We start from the raw sequence: 24,563 nt of genomic DNA on the forward strand, positions 1-24,563 counted from the left end.
TAATAATTTGACTAGGATATAAATCTAATTATTTTTTGCCTACAACGTTTGACTTTATGTAAGATCGGGGTACAAGTAAGTAATTGCATTGTAGTTTGTAAATATATAATTTTGGAATTTTACGATATATTTATATCCTTTAATACTGTACCTTATTAGGGAAATCAATGTGCCACAACATCATTATCCTAATGTAATAAATGTGAGGGCGCGGCATAGGTGACGTCAACTATTTGTTTGTTTGGTTTCTTTTGTATAATTTTAATCTAATAATTACCGAACAAGGAAATGTGACATTTGTGTGTTTTACCTTTAAAAAATATTTGTGGTAATTTACTGTTATAAAATAAATAATAATTATTATAACATATTTCTTATAAAGTATAAAGAAACCCATTCACAATGCTGGTTTGAGTACCATGTCAATTATACCTTTTTCCTAACACAGTGGCCATTGCTGGACTAATGTGATAAATTAACTATGTAGTAAACATAAGTACATCAAATAAAGTCGGGATGATAAACAAAATGCCCCTGGAAAAAAACGTCGAAATGATATACTACTCTCTACATTATCATCATCATTATTATTATTATTATTATTATTATTATTATTATTATTATTATTATTATTATTATTATTATGTTCAAGTATTAGCAATGTTGACATGCGCGGATGGATACACTTCAGAAGACTACCACACGGTGACCGGGACTTGTTCTTTAAATAGACTCTCTGGCGTTGCTGATTGGGTGTTGATCCCGTGGGATCAGGGAAGTGGGCGGGGTTTGGACGAAGTTCGTTATTATATTAAAACAAGGAAAGTCTGTAGCGCATTAAAATTAAGATAATGAAACTGCGAATACGCAGAGGAACAGCGAGGGGGTTCAAGCAGTAAACACGCCTCCGTGCAATTTAAGTGAATTTGAAATGAGGTCAAGGCTCCGATCAGCGGGTGCAGGAGTGGTTATGCAGATTACCAAATAAGGAGCTCACGTGATGTCATCAATTTAAATTGCACCAGATGCATTATTTACTTTCTGTCAAACAGCCACCATTGAGAATGTGAAAGCAAGGACGTGAAACAGCGGCCGACTGTTCCCCTGGTTTGCATGGATTTTAATATTGTCCCTTGGTCTAATCTTAATAAATTACATATGCAAAGTCTGTGTGTGTGTGTGTGTGTGTGTGTGTGTGTGTGTGTGTGTGTGTGTGTGTGTGTGTGTGTGTGTGTGTGTTTCATATAGCTAGATTTTGTTCTGCCAGGGGATCCTGTTCAATACAACTATTTTAAAGTGTGATATCCATAGGTCTTATGCATTTAGGGATAAACGAATGTTTTATGAATACGACACATAAGTGTATATTTTCAAAGCTTTATTTATTTTACAAAAACTGAAGTTCCTAATTTTTTAAAAAACTTTTGTCCATTTAAAATATAATCTGCTGGATAAAGCTGATTTATGTATTAAACGTTATTTCGCATGGAATTATATTGAAATCGATTATTAATCATGTTTGTTTATTCGGTATCAATATTATAAAGTAAAGAATATATTCAGAATTTGAGAACCGATGATGCAGTATTCAACACACAGTTACAGGGGCTGGACAGAAAAATAGAAACTCCTGCTGCACACACAGCTCAACTGTATGTCCCTCATGTGAATAATGAATTTAGGAAATGCCATCCCACTTCGTTTCATTGGTGTTCGGTTGGCAGGTGGCTCAGTATCCAAAGACCCCAAGTGGATAGTTATACAGTGCCTGTATGTACAGAATATAATAATAATAATAATAATAATAATAATAATAATAATAATAATAATAATAATAATAATTCGTGTCTTCGGTATTAGGCATTTCAGCATTTCTCGATTATAATCTTGACAGGTGAGTACTGTCGACTCTAGTATACTGCCTCTTGCGGCGGCACCTACAAATAGCAGCTGCGTTGTGTAATTGAATGAAGCACCAAGAATGATCCCATTAGATATCTGCGAGATGATCTGTAAAACGCGTGGAGAGATAGAGAGAGAGATAGAGATAGATAAATATGTGTGTGTGTGTGTGTGTGTATAGATAGATAGATAGATAGATAGATAGATAGATAGATAGATGGATAGATGGATAGAGAGAGAGATAGATAGATAGATAGATAGATAGATATATAGATAGATAGATAGATAGATAGATAGATAGATAGATGGATAGAGAGAGAGATAGATAGATAGATAGATAGATAGATAGATAGATAGATAGATGGATAGATGGATAGAGAGATAGATAGATAGATAGATAGATAGATAGACAGATAGATGGATGGATGGATATAGTAGGTGTGCATACTGTGAATGTTTTTTTTAGTTTGAAATATGTATTTCCATATATGTCTGCCCATGACGGAAGCTGAAACGGTGTTTTTCTTTTCTGTTGATCGATTACTTCTTATCAGAAATGGTTCTATCTTGTGAAAGAGCCGCCTGCTCCCTGGGGTCTGATTTTGATTTTGATCGAGAGCGGGTGCAGCTTGATGTCGCTAGCAGAGCTCTCCATTATTAAACCATCGTTAGTCTCTACCTCTGCACGTACCACACGTGTGTGCACAAGCTAGCTAGCATCAGAGAGTGCGCGTTCCCAATTCAACCCAGACAGACAGGAGAGGTCGCTTTAAACATTTAATTATTAAACAAAGATTCACGACCGAAGCAGCTGCTTTCCCTCTGTAAGTCACCGAATTCAAATAACTAAATCCGGTTTCAATAACGACAGTGATATCTGGTTAGCCAGCTTCTGGGTCATCTCTCTGTCTTCAGAACAGATCAGACGTCAGGTGTCTTGTCATTTTGACGTGTTCTTCTTTACGTTAGTGCTGGGGACTGGTTGTGTGTAATGCTGTTGTAATGAGCTACTTATTTAATGAGCTATCTCGTTTAGTAATGGCCACTTGTGCTTGTAATGCATCGCACGCAGCGCAAACCTATATAACTTGCAAGAAGTGGTCAGAGTGCGCTGAATAGCCATTGTGTGCGCCAGCATTGCAGCCTGTGTCAGGGCACGAAGTCTACACGACGAGAACAAAGGGGTCGCCTCGCCCAATCAGTTCAAGATTATACTGGCAAACACCCCACTCAATGGTTTGTTTTTTAAAGTACTTGTTAAGTGCTTTCTCTCTTCCTCAGTGGAAAAGATGTCTACCGCCACGAAGTGCGTTGAAATGCGTTAAAAACTAACGGAGAGGTCAACAGTAAAGAGGTCTGCTTTATAAAAATCACCCTTCTGTACTGAGGAGCAAACTGCGACCTGTGATGCGGGCCGGGCCGGGGCGGGGCGGGGCTGACCCCTTTAAATTCCAGTAAGGGGCGTGGCTGAGGGCCGTTCTCAGTGTCGACGTGGCAGACCCGCATGTTGTCTGGGTCGGGTTAAAGTTCATCGATAGTTTCTATCTGGTGTCAGAATTATATATTGAATTAACCCCCCGCCACCACCCACAATGTGAGGAGCTGCAGTATTAACGGGACCAGTGCTAATGTTAATTAAGCTAGTTCTGAGTAAGAACATTGATTTTAATACCTCAGCAAGCAGCCCTTTAATATGTATTCCTGGAGATGATTACCTTTTTAACTTCGCCATTAAATGAACGACTTGCCACGATGACCAGAGTAGCTAACTGTATCACCCATCTCGCATTTATAAAACCAGAGTAATTAACTATATCACCCATCTCGCATTTATAAAACCAGAGTAGCTAACTATATCACCCATCTCACATTTATAAAACCAGAGAAGCTAACTATATCACCCATCTCGCATTTATAAAACCAGAGTAATTAACTATATCACCCATCTCGCATTTATAAAACCACAGTAGCTAACTATATCACCCATCTCGCATTTATAAAACCACAGTAGTTAATTATATCACCCATCTCGCATTTCTAAAAGTCAGATGCAGGAGACAGTAGTTTAGTTTGTGGTGTGCAGATGCAGGACAGGAAAGCAGGTAACGGATTGCAGTCACTGCAGCTTTAGAGCAGCGTTCCTCTCACTGCACAACAGGACAGGAGCAGCAGAGACACATGGACTCTGCAGCACCAGGGCGGTGTGGACGCTGCAGCACCAGGGCGGTGTGGACGCTGCAGCACCAGGGCGGTGTGGACGCTGCAAGCAGGCAAACCTTTTACAGACTGTGCAGCCCCTGGAATATCCCGATACAGGCAAGAAAAACAAATGCACCACGAGCACACACAACCTCGATCTCAGGTTTTTTTTTTTTAATTAAGCAGCTTGGAAAAAAAACAACAAAAAAAAACACAAATAAAACAGCAAGTAAACAGGTTTAAAAACAGGTTCACAGTCGACAGTACATTGTAAAGAAACAGTGCTGAGGAAGCCTTGATGGCACTCGCTGCAGGGAAACGCCTCTCTCTCTCTCTCAGTACTCGTCTCCGTCTTCATCTCCCTCGGTCGAGTCTGCTCCCACCTCCTCGTAGTCCTTCTCCAGCGCTGCCAGGTCCTCCCGGGCCTCGGAGAACTCCCCCTCCTCCATGCCCTCCCCCACGTACCAGTGCACGAAGGCCCGCTTGGCGTACATCAGGTCGAACTTGTGGTTGAGGCGGGCCCAGGCCTCCGCGATGGCCGTGGTGTTGCTCAGCATGCACACAGCACGCTGCACCTTGGCCAGGTCTGCCCCTGGAACCACAGTGGGAGGCTGGTAGTTGATTCCGACCTGTGAGGAGAGACAGCACCCAATGAATGAAAGTGAAGACACCAGGTTACATGTACAGGGCACTTTTTAATCTGGGATTCTTTCATTAAGTTAAAAGGATCGCAATGACTATATAGAAACATCTCATGTCGCGTGTGTTGATCTAATGTCTTTCAATTGAAAAGGTAAATGAATCTGAAATTGAAAGATGTAAATGTTAACAATGAGACACTTTAGCACTTCTATCAAGAGTCTTCAGATCTGTTTTAATACAGTAGTTACCCACGTCCCAGGAACAGTTCAGATAAGAGGCTCCAAGTGCAAGCAGTCTAACTGAACACAAAGCCTAGCGTCTACATGTCTCATTTAAAATACACACTTGAATACGTGCCAAACAATTCCCTCTTCCACCCCTAGGTTCAGCCTGGTTAGGACTGAAGGGAGTAACATTAACTTTGAAAGCTCACCTTGAATCCAGTGGGGCACCAGTCCACAAACTGGATGCTTCTCTTGGTCTTGATGGCTGCAATGGCCACGTTGACGTCTTTGGGCACCACGTCGCCGCGGTACAGCATGCAGCAGGCCATGTACTTGCCGTGGCGCGGGTCGCACTTCACCATCTGGTTGGCGGGCTCGAAGCAGGCGTTGGTGATCTCGGACACGGAGAGCTGCTCGTGGTAGGCCTTCTCCGCGGAGATGATGGGGGCGTAGGTGACCAGGGGGAAGTGGATACGAGGGTATGGCACCAGGTTGGTCTGGAACTCTGTGAGATCCACGTTGAGGGCCCCGTCGAAGCGCAGTGAGGCGGTGATGGACGACACGATCTGACCGATCAGCCGGTTCAGGTTGTTGTAGGACGGACGCTCGATGTCCAGGTTGCGTCTGCAGATGTCGTAGATGGCCTCGTTGTCCACCATGAAGGCGCAGTCCGAGTGCTCCAGGGTGGTGTGGGTGGTCAGGATGGAGTTGTAGGGCTCCACCACAGCTGTGGAGATCTGGGGGGCCGGGTAGATGGCGAACTCCAGCTTGGACTTCTTGCCGTAGTCCACAGACAGGCGTTCCATCAGCAGGGAGGTGAAACCAGAACCGGTACCACCTCCGAAGCTGTGGAAGATCAGGAAGCCCTGCAGCCCAGTGCACTGGTCAGACTGAAACACAGGAGATGGGAAACAAGTCAATAAGTGTAACCCGTTCCATTCCTTCTGCAACAAGCCTATACTGAAAGTGAACACGTTGTGTGAATACCCTGACAAACCCTTACCGGCGACTGGTTGGGATTATATGAGATCTACAAAAAACATGAATCTTGGAGCATTTTAGAATACCGTAATATAAAAACTAGTAAAACAGACCCAGGTTTTAAAACAATCCTGATCTGGAACATGAACACGCGGCACCCTTGCAGTCTTGTTGAACTTTCTTGTGCATTACTCACGAGTTTCCGGACCCGCTCCAGCACCAGATCTATAATCTCTTTCCCCACAGTGTAATGGCCCCTGGCGTAGTTGTTAGCAGCATCCTCTTTGCCAGTGATCAGCTGTTCCGGGTGGAAAAGCTGCCTGTAGGGTCCTGTCCTGATTTCATCTTTAAAAAAAAAAAAAAAACAAGCAGCATTAGATTAGCAAAACAAAATGCCTAAGTGTCCCACAGAACTAGAGAGCAGATCGAGTCTGCAATTCCAGCGAAGACCCCTCCTCTGCTTCATGTTCACGTGTGTCTGCAGGTGCACCCTGCCTGCGATTTCCTCCGAGCAGAGGCAGACCTCATGCCAATGGATTTGTCAATTTCAAAACCGGACCCTCTGTGTCGCTCCCATTTCTGATATCCAAGGTCTTCCCTGTTTAATACCCCCATGCTGTGTGCACTTTGAAGATTCTCTGCTGTTTCTGCGTACCGTGCTTACTGTTCCAGCTTTTGAATTGTAGGGAGGCATATTACCGTGGCGCTGTGCACTGAAGCCCCCAGGAGCAGCGTTGTGCACAGATACCTGTGCAACACCAATATGCTTCCCCACCTCTTCAAGAGCCTTTTTTTTTGCCAGAATAGTTAAGCATGGAAATAACGAGAACACACATAATAGGATTCTTTTTTGGCTACAGCAGCCCCAGGGGCTTGTCTTGAATTCCCCGGCTCTGGACTAGCGAGAGGAAACCTACACTCATGTTGCACGACGTCTCTCCCTGCAAACTCCAGAACGTCAACTTACCAATGACGGGGGGCTCCAGGTCGACAAACACAGCGCGAGGCACGTGCCTCCCTGAGCCCGTGTCACAGAAGAAAGTGTTAAACGAGTCGTCGGTGCCACCTGCGGTCCTGTCGCTCGGCATATTGCCATCTGGTTGAATGCCATGCTCCAGGCAATACAGCTCCCAGCACGCATTGCCAATCTGCGCACCCGCCTGACCGACGTGGATTGAGATGCACTCGCGCTGCACATGTGCAGAAAGAGAGAAAACAATTAGCTCCTGTCCTTACCAACCACGGTGGGCTCTAGGTCCACGAATATAGCTCTTGGGACGTGGCGGCCCGAACTGCCGGCGCTGAAAAAGGTATGCAGGGAGTCTCCAGGGAAGCCGGCTTTCTCGTTATCCGACGGAATCACTCCATCCGGCTGCACCCCGTGCTCCATGCAAAAGAGCTCCCAGCAGGCATTGCCCATCTGGACTCCTGCCTGGCCCACGTGGATGGAGATGCACTCGCGCTACAGGTGGACATAAAACACATTGCCGTGACAGCCAGGGGGGCACAGGAGAGGAGGCTTCCTGGGGAGGAAGGTGGGGTTAGACATTGGTTACAACAGAGCCACATAGTATTGTAGCACGCAGCCTCAGACATGCTCCAATGAGGCCACCCTCATGTGAAAAGTAGCTTTGAATATATTTTTGGTGACCTTTTGTGATGTTTCCAAGTGCTAATTGTTACTGCACTACTAGATTAGTTTAGTAATATTAATAGTCTCTGTAGCAAAAATGGTTTTCCAAATGTGGATTTGCACAAGCTAAAACATGCCTCTGTATGTTTGTGCACTGGCACCAGATCTCCTGAAGCTTGGCTAGGCTGCTCCGCTCCAGTTTCTCTGGGCAGGGCTGCTCAGACTTGTTGTGAGGTTTGAAAGAGTCAACATGCAAATCATGATGTAAAGAGTGAGAGAGAGAGAGAGAGAGGCTTGTGAAGTTTGAGAAGCAGCTGTTGACCTCGCTCACACGGCTTCCTATCAGCTTGTTTTACTGCCTTCACATGAAAGGGTTTCGAATGTAAACTGAAGTGAAAAAAGGAGAAACTATGAAAGCAAGCCGTTTAAAATCAGGAAGCTACCCTTTAATGCTTTGGTCAAGGTCGCCTGTGTAAGAGACAGACAGACAGCCGCGTGACAGCACAGCTTTCAAAGAGGAGGTTCGGGAGATACTGGGGTGCAGGGCTGAGAGAGAGGGGGGGTCTTTCTGCTACCCTCCCTGCGTACGGGCTGGCAGGCACACTGCCAGCTGCACTTGGTGGAAAACTGGGCAACACCGGAATGGGCTTATCAAAGCAGACTAATGCAGAAGAGATGAGAACTCTCACTGCTAGCGCCACAGCGTTGCTTTAGAGGCCTTGACACAAGCTGCGCTGTGAAATACTTCACTGGCTTTGTTTTACTACAAAGAATTTGGGAAGTTCAAAGACATTGCTAAACACCAAAACAACTGTCTCTTTCTGATTGAAGTTATGGGTGACAAGTTGTGTGTTTCTTTACCTTATTAGGAAAACAAACTTCCTTTTTGTGCACAGGAATTGTATGAATTTTTTTGTAACCAGAAAACCGGTCATGCAGTGACTGCTGTTTGAAGAATGAACAGTAAGGGTACAATCGTGTTAAAGGCTGTAAAAGGGTTAAACTAAAAAAAAATATATATATATATATATATATTTCTAACTGGCATCTCAAAACATTTAACCAAATGAGGCGCTGGCATTGACTTTACATTTTCAAAACCGTTTAGGAATTTGTAGCCTTGTGATGCGTTGGAATAGATTATTCCATGTGGAAAAACCAATGTCACATTTGAAATACAAACATAAATATCAAATGAGAAATAAATATAAGCAGGGTTGAAAGGCGTGGAAAAGGGTTACACATGTATACTATTTAAGATAGATCTGTGCAGCGGATTATTTCACAGTTGAACCCTGCATATGGAATTTGACAGCGCTCCAATGTTCTAGATTGTGAATGGCTGCGGATTCCACTGGAGTCTGGCTCAGCACGGATCGTTCACAGCAGGACTCGCTCACCCCCCCACTGGCTTTGTCTTATTAAATAGGGGGGTTTGGTACAAAACCACGCTGCTGCCCGCCCTGCACCGATTAGAATAAAAACGCCATCCCTTTAAATAGAGACTGGGCGGTTATCATTTATAATATCCCATATAAAACAACAGGCAAGGTCGGTTCAAAAGATCGAAGTCACAGACGACGCCCTTGATTTCCAAAACGGCATGACGCGTTCTTCCAGAACAATTTCACCCTGCGTGCGCGCGCCAAAGTGCACAAACACGTCATTTGAGCCACACGTGTCAGTCATTCGTGATCTGAAAACGCGACGTTAACCTCCTCATAAAATGACTTGATGAAATATGAAACCGTTCACCTGCTGGACGCATCGGATTTTGGTTATTATATATGTATCTGTATATATGTCCAAATGTCACAGCCTCTTCTATTATTTATTACCAATAAACGTTTCGGTTTAAATAAATTGCTATCTGTTAACCGCGACACCCTCCCTAGCAAACGTGTGTGTGTCGCATCATGTCGATGCAAATGCTGTCCTGCGTACCGTCTGAGGTGGGGGGGTTCGGGTTTCCGGAGAAAACGGGGTGGCGTAATAGATAAATCATGCGCTCCCTAGACTGCTGTTAACGCACGCAGAAAGAAAAAAACATGATGTATAACTTAAAATCGACAGCAGAAATGCAAGCTATGGCTCGCGAATAAATAAATAAATTAAATAGTGCGCCTGCTGATTAATTTCCAGTCTTTCATCCGCATGCAAGCCGCAGCACATCTGCGTGCAAGGGCTCTATCCTCTGAACTACGAGCGATCTCCCTACAGACAGACAGCAAGGCATGCGGGTCCCGCACAGACTCATTCCTAAACGAAGCGGGCTCGCAACTTTCACAATACAATTACTTTAATTTAAAAAAAAAATGAATCGCCCAAACACGAGGGAACTAAATAGATTAAAATAAGGGGAAGGGTAAATAAAAAGTGCGTAGTGATAAAAAACAAAATGAGCGCCACACTTCACAGCATACAGGCATGAGCAACTTAAACTCCAGCACCGACACGCAAAACTCAATCCCACACACAATTAAAGAGTCTCCTTTTAAATACTATTAATTAATAAATACATTTTTTAAAATTAATTGTGTAAATATAATTTCTTATTAGAAAGTTAATCGTAAAACGTGCGCATTTTGTTGCATTACAGAATGTAAAAATGTAATGAATTAAAATGCATTTTTACTGGCAAGGCAGGACACTTAACAACGTAGCAAAAAAAAGGCGCCTTTTGTTATGTATCGGATATGAATCTATCGCTCAATAAAAACGGAAACACTTACCATTTTGTATTAGGATTACTGCACAGTCACGAAACAAATAAAACAATTAAGAACTAATTTATCAGATATAGATTTAAGTTAAAGCTTCTTTTTTTTTTTGCTCGGCTACGTTGACTTTAGACGCGTAACGGATCTCCACCAACACAGCAATATTTCAAAAGTTTGAAAACGTCCCCTTTTATCAAGAAGAGGAAAAAAAAACTACGTCAAAAGTCCAGGGAGCCCGCCTATTGAGGGCTGCGATTGGTGGAGAGTGAATGTCTCTACCCATCCTGCAGCTGCTATTGGATGGCTGCTATTTACCAGTTTGATCCGTGTCGCAGTCGGTGTGTGCCGGTTTGAGATCTGGAATAACACACGGTGACTTTGATGGTTTTTATTTAAAACACTATCGCGTGTGACATTCACAATTATAGCCCAAACGTATCTTTTTTTTCTATTTTTAATACGTTAGCTGTTTATTTAATTTCGTTTTCATAGATCTGTTTACTGCAGTGACGGGGGGAGGGAGGGAGCTGTCGAATCCACACCCACAGAGAGGGCAGGGGAGGGTCAAAAAACTAATTCAAAACTTTTTTTTTTTTTTTTGTACCGGTACGTTGAGGGAAAACAAAGTCGCCAATCACATGACAGTATTTTATTATTTAAAAAAAAAAAAAATTCAGACAAACCTGTTGCGCAATATAAACTGTATTCGAGATAAACTGCAGTTTTTTTCTCTTTCCTAAAACGTTCAATAACCTGTGCTTTTTGTTTATTTTTTTATTAGTGCGTTTTAAATATTGATTCACGGTGTTAAACTGAAGCACGCCGCTGACACGCATGTCACAGTAAAACGAGCCAGCCCCCTGCAGTCCAGTACCAGCCCGGTTCGGTTTCCCCACAGTACAGTAATCGGAGGGTTCGGGTCAGGGCGTGGCACGTCACCACTGCCGCCTGTGTGTTCCAGCCTCGGCAAGCTCCGACACGATACTGATCCGGCTTCTAAACAGTTGAATCACGTCGAATCGAGTATGAAAGAGAAAAAATACCTTGTCAGCAAAGAACTTTCTAACAAGCTGCTAGCACTAAGCGCTACCCAGTTACAAACTCGTGTCCTGTGAGTCTGCTGTTCTGCCCTGGGGCTCTCGCAATAGACACTGACGCAGATTCATGTCTGCTGCGCGGCTGGGGTGTAACCTCAGCCCCTGCGGACTCATTTTCACTTGTGCGGCATTCAAGGTAATAGACGAGCGGGGGCGGGCTATTGGATTAACCGGCGTACCGAACTGTAGGTCAGCATTCCTCCTAGTTCAAACCCGTCCTCGCTTTCACTTACCACGACCTGATCGCAACGCATCCCCAGTTCAAATTTACTGCCTGTTGGCTCTCACTTCCAAACAAGCCACCAGATATTAAAACGCCACGTTGTAGAAATGCCAAGCGAGGGTATGTTTGAACCACAAAGTACAACAGAAATAATTCAGCAGCGCCATGATAGAAGAGACACAACACAACAGTGCAACAGAGGCCAATAACACGGGCTTTCTTTAAAATAACAATGGATCTCGTTTCTTGCACCTGTGGCACATGCATACTACACACCACCGCTTGCTTCCTACTAGGGATATGCAAGAAGCTCAAATATTTTCTTTGAGGAAGTGTATGCCCTTTTAAGGTGGCGGTGTTTCCCTTTTTATTTATGGTCCAGCACCACCTGGTGGTCAATTGTTGTAAACAGGCTATTCATCTCTAAAGAGGATTTCAATGTTAGTCCAAACGCTAACAGCTGCTTTCACAGATTAGCACTAATCTTGGACTATCTCATATTACCTTAGGTAAGGTAGTCTGAGATTCAAAGACCCTTAAGTAAACTGGGGTAATGTAAGGTTGTCAAGCCTGAGATTAATGCTAATCCTTCAATAAAATGTGTGTAAACCAAACTGATATCGCTGCCAGTCTTCAGTCTGATCTACGTTGCTATTCCTCTCATGGCTGGTTTCACAGACCCAGCCAAGGCAGTTCATAATAGTGCTGCTGCTTCCCCTTGTACTGAATGGATGCTGCAGGTAGTTCAGCTAGGACTATAAACACACCCGACGGCAGTTAGTTATGCTAAAATATAACTTATTAAATTCTTTACAGGCGTTTGTTAAAGTTTATTTTAGTACTGCTACAACATTAGTTTGTGAAGCCAACTACAGTTACAAAACATTTTGTTTAAAATGCGTTACAGGAAAATGAAATCGCGATCTCCCCCACGTTAACCTTCTCTTTGTAACTTCAACACAACAAAAGACAAATACAGACAAAGTGCAACAACAAACACACAAAATAAAACCCGGGTCCCAGAAATCACACGAGAGCAGTGACAAAGTCTCCCACCTCACGTTGTATTTCACACAGGGTGGCAACGGTATGAGTGAAGGATTTCAGTGTCACGGAGTTAGTCGCCCAGTCCACGTGTAGGATTGAAAGGCTCGTGGACACACAGTCTGTGATCTCTGCAGGACCGTGCTCCCCATCACTCGTGCTTCACTCGCTCCAGAGCCACGTAGAAGCTCTTCTTGTCGTCCAGGCAGTGCCAGCCTATGGGCCCCACCTCGCAGTCCGCACAGATCAGGTATTTGACGTTGCCCACGTCCTTGGTGAAACCCACGTTCTCGAAGGCGTACATGTCGTCCACCAGCCAGTGATCCTTCAGCTGCTCTCCAGACACGGAGCCCTCGCCAAGGCTGCCCGGCGTGCTCCTCTTCTTCATCATCGCGGGGAGGAAGAGCTTGGAGAGGAACGGTAAAGAACAAATGAAGCTTTCTTAAACAAGACGTGCTGCCAGGAATGGGAAGCACTTCCACACCTGCCCCCTGTGATACAATCTCTGACAGATGGATACACACTCTCTGGATGCTCCGTTACTCCACACAGAGCCCTGGCTAACTCAACATCTTGAGTCCCTGAATTGAGAACAGACAGCTCAACTCGCCACTAAAACTCTGAAATTAAAATCATAGCAATAGATAGACAGGATGTTTTAAACCTTTAATTAGTAATCAATCTGCCAGCACTGGGAGTACCCTCATACATTTTCTATGAATGCAGAAAGGCTGCAGTGGAACATTAGTTGATTCTTCAATGGTTACTGCAAAAGACCAGACTGGTCGCACATTAAACACTGAATTAAAATCACGTGTAGGGCGTTGCCCCAGCCCTAATTAAATTCGAATGCAGGACTTCAATCAATTAAAACAAACCCACTTTTAAACATCGCAGCAGAAACTGTATTTTAGACTCGGTTCATGAAAACGTACATTAAAAAGCATCACTTGGTTTGGAGTGATGGGGCACTTTTTCGTATTATTTCAGTGTATATGCGAATGCATTTTACTTTCGTTTAAAAATAATCGCTGGATTTCCCTGGCTGTAGCCGACTGTATAGCAGTTTGAGCCACTCTGTGTTTTACCATGAGCCTTTGCAAGTTACTAAATAAATGGATCAAATGAGGTTCTCATTTTAAATAATGCGGACCGTGACTCAATCAGATTGAGTCAATCTGCGATGCAATAGGTGTTTTGAAGCATGCACTAGTATGAATTCAAACACACACACACACACGTCCATTACAATTGCAACCAGTTGAACGCAGGTAGTCCGTGTACCTCTTTCTCCGCAAACAAAGCCATGCCCGGGCACAACACCTTGGACCCACATCTTTGGCACAGCACTGTTTTCGCGTTCTTCCCGTCCTCCGATACCAGCCCGGACCGGTCCACTTCCATTACCTCCGCGCCCTCCATGCTGCTTCCTTGCGCGCTGAGATATTATTGCAAGCTGCCCCTCCTTGCTTTTTCACTGAGAGAGAGAGAAACAACAATACCATCAAGGTCTGTGATTTGAAATATTATTACATTGCGTTTTCATGCGCTGGTTTGTTTCTACCTTTCTTTACGGCGAGGCTGACAGTGACCCTGTTGCGGTCACGTGACGTGTCTACGGTACACGCTCAGTCTCTCGCTCGTCTGTGAAGGTATCTGCTGTCTGTAAATAATATTTTGTTTAAACTTCTCTTGCTAAACAAAGACCCCAATTAACCCCAGCATCCCCCCCTGCAGAGCGGCACAGGAGACTAGCAGCAGCGCTGCACCGCGTCATCAAAGCGAGGTGCACCGCGTAGACACTGTGCACTCCGACCAGAAGCAATGCAGTCATACCAACAGTTCCGGTTAGCATCAAAAAATCTACAAACCAAAAAAAAAAAAACATCCTCGCTTTCTAAAAATCTATTTATCTCGTACGATACTTGTATCGTACATATACTTGAACAAAGACCCTTACGAACAGTTGATTTGGGTAAATCCGGGCTGCGGGCGACAGCACGTGTGCTTGTGCTGGGCGGATCTGCTGCAGCCCGGCTGATCTCAGACACAACTTCGGTTGGGGTCGGTGGTCTGCCGCTGCGAGGCTTATCACAAGTGCAACCGGTTTCCTCAAATTTTTTGATTAGCTTGTGAACAGCAACTCTTGAACACGGCCCGCTGCGGATGTTGTGCACTCGCCGGTATTCCCGCAGAGCCGCCTCGGCATTGCTTCCTGTGCTGTAAAAAAAACTTGACCAGTTCACCTCTCTGCTCAGCTGTCAGCTTCATACTGCATCGCTGCGATGCCTTGCGAGCGACAGAACTATGTATACCCGCAGTCCTATAGTATGGAAACACGCGGCAGTAACACAGTGGCGCCCCCTCGTGACAGAAATTAATATTATTATTATTATTTATTTCTTAGCAGACGCCCTTATCCAGCGCGACTTACAATTGTTAATGTGCTCTATTTATCTATCTATCTATCTATCTATCTATCTATCTATCTACACACACACACACCAGTGAGGAAGGATGCTTGCTATTGTAATTGTAAGAGCATATTTTCTGTTTAAGCAGCAGATGGCGCTGTGGTATTCATCTTTGCATTACAGGTCTACCGAAACAGAAGCAACATTACAGCTTGCGGGTAACATTTATGACCTCCTCCTGCTGAAAGTGGTAGCACCCAGCTTGTAGAGTAAGCTTGTTTCCCTGCAGCTTAAACTATATTAACAATAAAAACAAATCAAGCAAAAGAACACAAACACCTTCAGCACATCGACAAGGAGGCCAGTGATGATGCTGCTGAAATAAAAGAAACGCCTCACCCCTTTAACACATTAGAGGAGTGTGTCTCCACAATGCAAGGTGTGGGCAATTACACTCTAAACACGTTCTGTACAAAAACGAACCAGAAACAACTCCCCCAAAGTATCTAAAATTGATATTCACGTTTTATTTTTATATCTTTTTTTTTTGAACAATTTCACATTAGATCAACTTAGAAACATCACTAGTATTCACAGACAGATCAAAATCTGATTTACAGACATAAACCACGATATTCATTAAAAAAAACAAAAAAAAAAAACACACATAATGCTGACAGCTAGCTTTTCTGAATTCCCCCCCTCACTGAAGAACACACTGAATCTACTGAATCTTCATTGAAATGAAGGACACTGCAATTGGACGGCTGTTAGTGACAATGTAACTCTAATATAATGCCAATGTAAAGCACGTCTCTCACAACTGATTCCAAGTAGCAGACAATGTCAAGGCTTTGTGAAAGTCCAGTTCAAGGATGTCCAGGTGCTGGTTCACCAGTAAAATATTGCACATAAACCACCTCCATTATTGTGCCCAGCACCGTGTGGTTCACACACAGAAAAACATTCGTGCATGGATGGATGATGTCACAATGTCACAGAATCATTTAATATTTAAATGCATGATGTCACAATGCGTCACAGAATCATTTAATATTAAAAAAAAAAAAAAAGTCTCTGGATTGCATCCTACCCCCCTAAAATAAAGCATAGCAACAGATACGTCTCTCTCTCTTTTTATGAAATGGTTCCTCTCCCTCAGAATGCCAGTTAGGACAGTGTCCCCCCCCCCTTTCTCTGTCTGGTGCGGACTGGAGCTCATTTCTCCCGAAGCACACAAACTCCAGCGTCACAGCGCTGAGTTCCCATTGACGTCACCACTTCCCAGCTGTCGATAACAGGATCGTAGCATTCGATGCTGCTGAGGAGGGAATTCCCATCATATCTGTAAATGAAAATGCAAAAATAAGACAGTGTTGGAAGTCAGTTTAATGAACTTAAACCATTTTACAGCACTGGAGAATGCAATGCATTATCCCTTTCATCTCCCTCCACAGCTTAGAAATGGCCCAGGGAAAGGGAAGGTGAAATGTCAAAGCAATCGCAATTCTGCAGAAAATACAGGAGGACATACAGGCTGTGGGTTCACAGCAGACAACATCACGTAAAACCCTTTCACGTCAGCAGGAATGAATGCATTCTCAACACTAGGCTTTGTCTGGCAATGCTTTCATTTCAGTGCTGGTGCACTGAGCACCTGCTGAGGGTAGCTGATTACAGAAGCAGCCAGGGAAAGTCAATGGAGATGTGTTCAATCTGAAAACATGTAGAAGACTGCTTCTCTTTACCCAGCGATTGCATAGAGCCTCCCACGCAGCACAGTCGCACCCACGTAGCACCGCGGCGTGGTCATGCTGGTGACTGTCGTCCACGTGTCAGCGCGGATGTTATAGGATTCTACCGAGGCCAGATGAGCTGTTCCATCAAACCCACCGACAACGTAGATGTGATCATTCAGCAAAGCCACTCCAGCCCCTGCAAACATTACATTGATATAAATGCCCCTGGATATAAATGACTTTTTTTCTGTAAGACTTCATCTTCATCTTCAGTTTATTACTCAATTCCACAGTCCTGGTTTAAATAAAATCAGAAACGATTTTTGGCGAGAATCAACAGCATTACTTTTCCTGTAAAGATGTTAACGCTGCATGATTGCATGTGAAAGCCTGGTGTGGATTCTCCAGCCGTGACGAGTGGACTGCAGCTGACCCAATGTGAGCAGCACTCTCTAAACTACAAGGTCACTGAACTGCTTCACTGGGGCCAAAGTTACAACATGAAACCAGCACGTGGGATCCAATGAAACAAAAAAGAGAGACTTTCCAATCTTACTGAGAGGACACAGATTACTGTAACTCTACACAACCACTTTCCCCCCCATTGCAAAGACTTTCACCCCTAATCTCGATGATAAATCATGTTTGCTCAATAGGACAATTTACAAAAAGCCTTTTGTCTAGGCTTTCCAAAACATACAAATCTTAACAAAAAAACATGCTACCTACACTTTGCATGCATGTATTGCATGTATTGCATAATAACAAACTCAGGATGTACAATTGTCTCTGTCTAACTGGTTTATCCCTTTTACTACTCTGGGATATGTGATCAATGTAAACAGCAGCTTTATACTCTGCATACTTAGAAGAACAAAACAAACACTGACTTGAATGCACCATTGTAGAGGGCCAGTAACCTGGATCTAAGAGGCAGCTGTATTCAGAGATCCACCTGTTTAAAATATTTTAAGAGCCCTTATGTCATGTATTTATCATTCATTTAATGCACAAACCACACATTTGCACATATAAAATCTAGCCTGAGGCGTCACACCCGCTGTCCTATTTAGCAGACACTGCTCCAACGCATGTGATGATTCTGCTCGGCTGGACAGAGCGTGAAGAGAAATGCTCTCTGACCCTGAAGCAGACTCACCTGACCGCTTGGTAGCCATCGGTGTGACGCTCGCCCAGTGTCCTGTGTGGGGGTCGTACCTCTCTACCGAACTTAAAATATTCAGCCCATCATACCCGCCTAGAAGAGAGAGACAGGAGTTCATTAAGAATTCGCATCACATCCACCCTCAACTACATGACTTTAGATCAAATGTGCGCCATCTCGATTGACTTTGGCACACTCAACGCACATTTTGATCATCACAGTCACACAAGTGGCACTGCACGTAATGGTGTTTGAAACGTGAAGCCAGGAGGGACACTTCACTTTAGTGTGCGGGTATCCCACTCTGGCACCAGAAAGACATTCTAGAGAATTTGGGTTTGACCCAAACTGGCTTCAAATGAAAATGAAATTGAACAATCACAGCAATTAAGTCACTAAAAATACCCTTCGAAAGGAACTGGAATTGAGCACTGATTTTCAGAAGGAACTGGAATTGAAAAAACTGAGCCCAAACCCTGCTGGTGACTGACCGAGACAGTAGATAAGTCCATTGGCTACAACAAGGCCGGCTCCTTCTCTGGCAGTCTGCATATCCCCTAGCATGCTCCACTGGTCAATATTGGGGTCGTATCTCTCCATGCTGGTGTGCCGTCGGCTTCCATCAAACCCCCCTGCCACGTAGATCATATCTGTGGACAGAGGAAGAAAGAGCCTGAAGTCACATTCACAACACTGGGTACAGCCTGCAACAGCACTCAGGCCCTTACACCCTGTGGGTGTTGCTGGTTCAGTACCTCCGAGCGTGGTGGCTCCAGCCAGGCCTCTACGTACGTTCATGGGAGCCACCGAATACCACACGCCGTCCTCGTCCGCGGTGTAATCGAGGCACTCCACCGAGCTGAGACGAGAGCGCCCGTCATACCCCCCGATAACGTACACCCGGTCATTCAGGGACACCGTGGCCACGTACCTCCTCTTCCTCGTGACGCTCTGAAGAAAAACAAAAACGACATGCGTTCGACTCCACGAAACACTGCGACGCGAGCACACAGAGCATGCTGGAACGGAGATAAGCATCTCGCTAGCTTCCAATAAAACACAGTGAAAGCTGAAACGGCTGTGCAGCGGGAGCCTTGACTACTACTATTATTATTGTTGCTGAACTATAATCACCAAACCGACCCACAAGAGGAACTCCAGTTTGCACTTCTCTCCCGATAGCTAGAGTATTTGCATCTGATCCTATTAAAAAAGGTATCACTCAAAAATCCTTTGTTGTTCTATTAGAAGGAGATACCGACGCAAGACGGACCCACTCGCCCTTGTTTACATGGATTGAACCCTTGACTTCTTATTATTTATTATTACAATCCCTATATTGACTGGAATAGCACCGGAGCCATTCAGAAACCCAAGGTGTGAAACAGAATCGTACTCACAGCCAGAAAACTCCACGCCTGCGTTTTGGGGTCGTATTTCTCCACAATGTCAATAGGGGACTGCTGACTGCCAAAGCCTCCGATTACCAACAGGACTTCATTAGCTCCTGGGGAAAACAACAACAGAAAAAACTGTTTTGTTTTGGGCCAATCGTAACACAAATTACCCAGGGATGGAAATAAGACTCTTACTGCATGGCAGTTTCACCCGCTCCAGGTTTTACTACAAGCTTGCTTAGCCACACAGGTAACAAGCGGAGGTGTGTATGTCTAATAGTAAAACCGGGAATGGATCAAACTGCTATGCAACGGGAGTCTCATTGCCGTCCCCGTTACCTATCAAGCTAAAGAAAGCCCCGTTGCGTGGACGCGGTCTCTGGATGAAGCCCCACTCACCCAGCCGAGCCCTGGTCCTCGGCCCCTGCATCTGACTCCTCAGCTCAGGCCTCAGGTGGAACTTCTTGGCTTCATCCACGAGGTCTCTGCACTGCAGGCTGCATCGAATCAATGGCTGAAACAGCAGATTGGGTGCATGCTGAGGCCCCTTTAACAAGACTGAGAAGACTTTAACACGACACGGAGGACCTACAACGACACACCCATCGTGGATCTGCAGCGTTTGTTACACCACCAGCGCTGCACAACATTTGTGATGTTTTGGGTTCCTGCTTCTAGAATGGTACTGCACCCGTTGAATGGGTAGGCACACGACGGGCTGTCGGCTGTTTGACCCCACGCACGAGGGAATTCAGCAAGCCTGAACTGGGAGCTCGTCAGTTTAAAAGCAGTCAGAGGGGATCACCAGAATCAACCAGGTTGTAATAAAGGTGAAGTCTTTGATTTAGACTCGCCTGAAAATCCCAAGCAGCGTGTTAAAAACTCATTCGCCTTCAAGTTTTGGTTATTTCTAAAAACCACAAGAAAATGAAAAGCGCGACCTGCCTGGAGCGCGAGGGTCAGCCTGCGTACCTCGGAGTCAATGACGTCAGTGATGTATCTGGGGGTGAGGAGCGGCATGCGGACGTACTGCAGCATGTCCGACAGGAACGGCTCCCTCTCCTTCTCAGAGTGCTTCACCCAGTTCACCACCGCTTCAAACACAGGCTCCTCAGAGTCCACCTGCACAAGCACAAGGAGAGGGGCTTCACACGGAGCTGGGGGCTCTGCCCAGGCAGCAGTGCTGTTAATCTGTGCTTCACACAGAGCTGGGGGCTCTGACCAGGCAGCAGTGCTGTTAATCTGTGCTTCACACGGAGCTGGGGGCTCTGCCCAGGCAGCAGTGCTGTTAATCTGTGCTTCACACAGAGCTGGGGGCTCTGCCCAGGCAGCAGTGATGTTAATCTATGCTTCACACAGAGCTGGGGGCTCTGCCCAGGCAGCAGTGCTGTTAATCTGTGCTTCACACAGAGCTGGGGGCTCTGACCAGGCAGCAGTGCTGTTAATCTGTGCTTCACACGGAGCTGGGGGCTCTGCCCAGGCAGCAGTGCTGTTAATCTGTGCTTCACACAGAGCTGGGGGCTCTGCCCAGGCAGCAGTGCTGTTAATCTGTGCTTCACACAGAGCTGGGGGCTCTGCCCAGGCAGCAGTGCTGTTAATCTTCATGGTCAATCACCTAATGTGAACGATGGATTCATCTAGTGATCGCTTATCTTCAAAGTGCCATTTAATAAGGAACTGTAAAAGTCTAACTCGCTGACATATGAATGTTTTGCACTCAAATTAATATCTAAAATGCCAAGACAAAGACATCTGTTTCAGTATATATAATGCACGTATCACATGCTTTGGGAGTTGTCAGTAGGTATTGTTTTATTGTGCTGTTAAGCTATGCTGAATAATGCAGGTTTTCACATGCAGTGTAGCAGATCAAGCACTTCTGAGGAGATCCTACAGGTAAACTAGCAGAAGAGTTCCCACCTATTTCATGATGTTCTTGTTCCGGTACAGAAAAGAAGCCCAAGCTCAATGATCACGCTGTCTGAAACGCTGAAAAGCCCGTGGGGTGCTCTGTACCTGAATCTCATCACATTTTAGGAGCTTTTCCACTTCTCCCTGGCTCAGCAGCATGAACTCCTCGTGCTGCACGACATCCGGGAAGTTCTTCTGGCTGAACACCTCAGCGGCTTGCATGAGATCCACGCAGTTGTGCGTTTCTGCAAAGTCGCGGATCCCAAGGCAGTTCGAGGGGTCTAGCTGGCTCTCTAAGAATTCACAGCACGCCTGCTTCACGCCTACAACAGACAATCAACATTGCATGCAGGTTAGTGATTCAGATCTTCACTTTATTTTCAGCCATTATGAGCAAGACAAACCAAAACAAATAACTGGGTTCCTTATTAGAACAGAAAACTTGACGCCCAACATGAGGCTGCTAATATTAGGATGGAACACTCTGAAATGTGTTTCTTAGGCACAAGGGTTCAAAAAGGTGAACAATTTTGTATTGCTTGTAATCTTAAAACACTACGTATGTTCCAATAGGTGAGACGTAATTACTCCCCCCCCCTCCCTAGATTCCTGATACTCAAGAGAAACACACCCCCACGTTAAGGTTTACCTTTCAGCTGTAACAAACAGGCTGCAGGCAGCAACTCTTGCACGTTCTCCACTGTGACGTGGACTGTCTCTGTATACACAAAATCCAGCAGGATTTCCATGGTGGCAGCAGTAAGGCCTTGGATATCAACGAAAGGTTTCCCCTTTTCTGAAAGCTGTACATGGGAACAGTCAGTACTATTCTGTTAAAGGCACACCGAAACTGTTTTCAGTGAGAACGCTGGTAAATGTGTCCAGAGATTTTAAAAGACTCGGTTTCCCTTATAAAACGTTACCCCTGTATTTCTGCACAGTGTTTTCTTTGGAGTTTTCCCATGGTTATACTCTGCATTTATTAATATGCTTCAACATACCTCCCTATTCTGTACCATGCTTTTTACTCTTTGATAGGATTTACTGTGGTACACTTGTAAAAAGCTTATTATGTCTTTAAGTTTAAATGGAACAGAGAATCACAAAATAGGGCAACACATTGGGAAGAGACAGGAGACACTGATATTTCATTCTAATTTGAGGATGGCCTCCAGATTTGTATAAAAAAAGTAAGCACTGCTCCACTTTTCACATCAAGTCTGCTCAGATATCAGTCATGATAATGTGCAGACCCCATCTCCTGAACCAGGGCAGCAGTGTGGAGTAGTGGTTAGGGCTCTGGACTCTTGACCGGAGGGTCGTGGGTTCAATCCCAGGTGGGGGGACACTTCACTTTACTTTACAGATACTTTACCTAGATTGCTCCAGTAAACACCCAACTGTATAAATGGGTAACTATGTAAAAATAATTTGTAAAAAATAATTTAACTGTATGTAAAAAATAACGTGATATCTTGTAACAATTGTAAGTCGCCCTGGATAAGAGCGTCTGCTAAGAAATAATTAATAATAATAACCAGGCTTTACAAGAGCTAGCTGGCTGACTACCTCACTGGTGAACATGGCACAGAAATAGTCACTGCAAGCAGCCAGGACGATGCGGTGCGCTGGGAAGTCTGTGCTCTCCACTTTCAGAGTGACGTCGCACAGCGTGTCGCTCTTCCTCAAGGAGTTCATGGCGTTCAGGATGGATTTGGCATGCGAGTTGGTCATGATGTCTTTAGGAGCCATTGTGAGGAAAGGGGAGGGAAGGCACGGTGACCCCCCGAAACAGGAGTGAGGAAGAGCTGCAGAGAGAACATGCTGAAAATGAGTAAAGTGATTAGCACACAGCAGCCTGTGTGCTTCCAGTCTTACTGTTCATTTAAACCACACACATCTTAATTAGACCCATACAGATATATGCAAACTCCACAATGTGACATGCGTGGGTACAGTAATGGTACTGTAGTCTAAAACATCCCGCTACCTGTTCCACTGCAGCCGGGGTAACCACACCTAACAAACACCCTTATGATTAAAATGACACAGATTGCTCAGGCTGACAGGAGTCAATTGAAATAGGTGTAGAATGTATTTCTGATACGGTGCGTTGTCATATTTCTTGAAACTGAGTGACAGGCAGTAGTACAACTCTCCAGAAATTATAATGTCTACATTCTCTGCCAGGCTATACATTAACCGTTTTAAATAAAATAAAAAAACAGCTTTTTTTTATTTAAGCTTTATTAAATCTGCGGGACCATAAATAGCACGCAGTGTCAGAACCACCTAATTTCAGACGCTGTCTTCACGACTTTTTTATTTTTTTAGATATTTAATTGGGTTAAACAAATTCAATATCACAAATACACTGCTTTACATTTAAAAAAAAACTATTAATTTACCAGCGGTCTGCTGCTGCAGACGAAAGGCTCCGGCGACTTGGACAACTACACCCGCCGGCAGAAGCGCTCCATAGCCCGACGAGTCGTCGGCTGCCACTCCCAGGCTCTCCACTGCGGCCCTCCGCAATTCGGGACTCCGGGTAATATGAAGTCGCCGAGGGAATTAAATATCAGTTTTAAAACAAAAACCCGATATGATGGCGACGGAGCCGGGGTATCGGGTACCCCTCGACCGGGCAGGAGAGTCCCACAAACACAACCCGGGTCACGTGATGCGCACACAGAGCACGTGACACACGCGCGTCTCATTGAGAACTGGCCGCTAGGGGGGGCCGGCGCGCTGCTGCGTTGTTCTGTATGGGGATGCATGCAAATTAAATACTGTGCGCTTGAATTACACAGAGCACTAATGCACCGCGTCGCACCGTACTTACATGTGTTCTTTATTCGTCTTTTTTTTTAATTTTCTCTACTCATATTGACGGTTTTTATTGTTGTTTTGATTGCTGTTCATAGCAAGGTTTCTGCTTGTTGCCTCGGCATCACTGTTTGTATTGAAGGTAACACGATCTGAAGATGCATAAATAATTCAATGGAGAGCAGACAATGGCAGTGCTGGGCTTCTGTTCTGAAGCTGGGGGAACACGCAGCCAATTTGTGGCTTTCAATATGGTTTCAGGAGACTGGGTTTCAGGGCCCTGCGTGGCACACCAGGCAGGGAGACTTGGGGGTTTGAGACAGCAACCTCAAACGAGGTCTCCTGGAAGCAGGATTCAACTGCAGCGCCAATGAGGATGGTAGAGTGGTCCCAACACAGCGGCACGTTTTCACTGGATCATACCCATGATGTGGGTGGTTTTAGTG

The 24,563-nt window shown here is 44.8% G+C and overlaps 3 protein-coding genes across 7 annotated transcripts; all 3 read right to left on the minus strand.

The window, feature by feature from the left end:
* Nucleotides 1-4,260: 4,260 nt before the first annotated feature.
* LOC117962580 (tubulin alpha-1C chain-like) lies at nucleotides 4,261-10,465 on the minus strand. 2 transcript variants are annotated; one of them, XM_034918167.2, is made up of 5 exons: nucleotides 10,314-10,465; nucleotides 7,185-7,410; nucleotides 6,145-6,293; nucleotides 5,177-5,857; nucleotides 4,261-4,730 (listed from the first exon to the last, which is right to left on the minus strand). In XM_034918167.2, the coding sequence occupies exons 1-5, from the start codon at nucleotides 10,314-10,316 to the stop codon at nucleotides 4,437-4,439; spliced, it is 1,353 nt and encodes a 450-aa protein (XP_034774058.1). In that variant the 5' UTR covers nucleotides 10,317-10,465; the 3' UTR covers nucleotides 4,261-4,436. The 2 variants fall into 2 exon arrangements, with proteins under 2 accessions (XP_034774058.1, XP_058859400.1); XM_059003417.1 differs by lacking the exon at nucleotides 7,185-7,410 and adding an exon at nucleotides 6,916-7,138 and having other exon boundaries at nucleotides 10,314-10,450.
* Nucleotides 10,466-12,436: 1,971 nt separating this feature from the next.
* LOC131696523 (guanine nucleotide exchange factor MSS4-like) lies at nucleotides 12,437-14,904 on the minus strand. Of its 3 annotated transcripts, none has more exons than XM_059003420.1 (3): nucleotides 14,630-14,904; nucleotides 13,950-14,142; nucleotides 12,437-13,071 (listed from the first exon to the last, which is right to left on the minus strand). In XM_059003420.1, the coding sequence occupies exons 2-3, from the start codon at nucleotides 14,085-14,087 to the stop codon at nucleotides 12,817-12,819; spliced, it is 393 nt and encodes a 130-aa protein (XP_058859403.1). In that variant the 5' UTR covers nucleotides 14,088-14,142; nucleotides 14,630-14,904; the 3' UTR covers nucleotides 12,437-12,816. The 3 variants fall into 3 exon arrangements, with proteins under 3 accessions (XP_058859403.1, XP_058859402.1, XP_058859401.1); XM_059003419.1 differs by having other exon boundaries at nucleotides 14,626-14,904; XM_059003418.1 differs by lacking the exon at nucleotides 14,630-14,904 and adding an exon at nucleotides 14,230-14,464.
* A 682-nt stretch (nucleotides 14,905-15,586) lies between these two features.
* On the minus strand, nucleotides 15,587-24,032 carry LOC131702020 (kelch-like protein 12). Of its 2 annotated transcripts, none has more exons than XM_059003421.1 (12): nucleotides 23,700-24,032; nucleotides 22,861-23,099; nucleotides 21,941-22,094; nucleotides 21,397-21,614; nucleotides 20,353-20,502; nucleotides 19,780-19,894; nucleotides 19,384-19,490; nucleotides 18,739-18,934; nucleotides 18,475-18,633; nucleotides 17,978-18,076; nucleotides 16,828-17,014; nucleotides 15,587-16,424 (listed from the first exon to the last, which is right to left on the minus strand). In XM_059003421.1, exons 2-12 carry the CDS (start codon nucleotides 23,041-23,043, stop codon nucleotides 16,298-16,300), a joined length of 1,695 nt encoding a protein of 564 aa, XP_058859404.1. In that variant the 5' UTR covers nucleotides 23,044-23,099; nucleotides 23,700-24,032; the 3' UTR covers nucleotides 15,587-16,297. The 2 variants fall into 2 exon arrangements, with proteins under 2 accessions (XP_058859404.1, XP_058859405.1); XM_059003422.1 differs by having other exon boundaries at nucleotides 22,861-23,115.
* Nucleotides 24,033-24,563: the final 531 nt, after the last annotated feature.

Source organism: Acipenser ruthenus, chromosome 29, assembly GCF_902713425.1.
Source record: "Acipenser ruthenus chromosome 29, fAciRut3.2 maternal haplotype, whole genome shotgun sequence".
In the NCBI taxonomy this organism is placed as follows: domain Eukaryota; kingdom Metazoa; phylum Chordata; class Actinopteri; order Acipenseriformes; family Acipenseridae; genus Acipenser; species Acipenser ruthenus.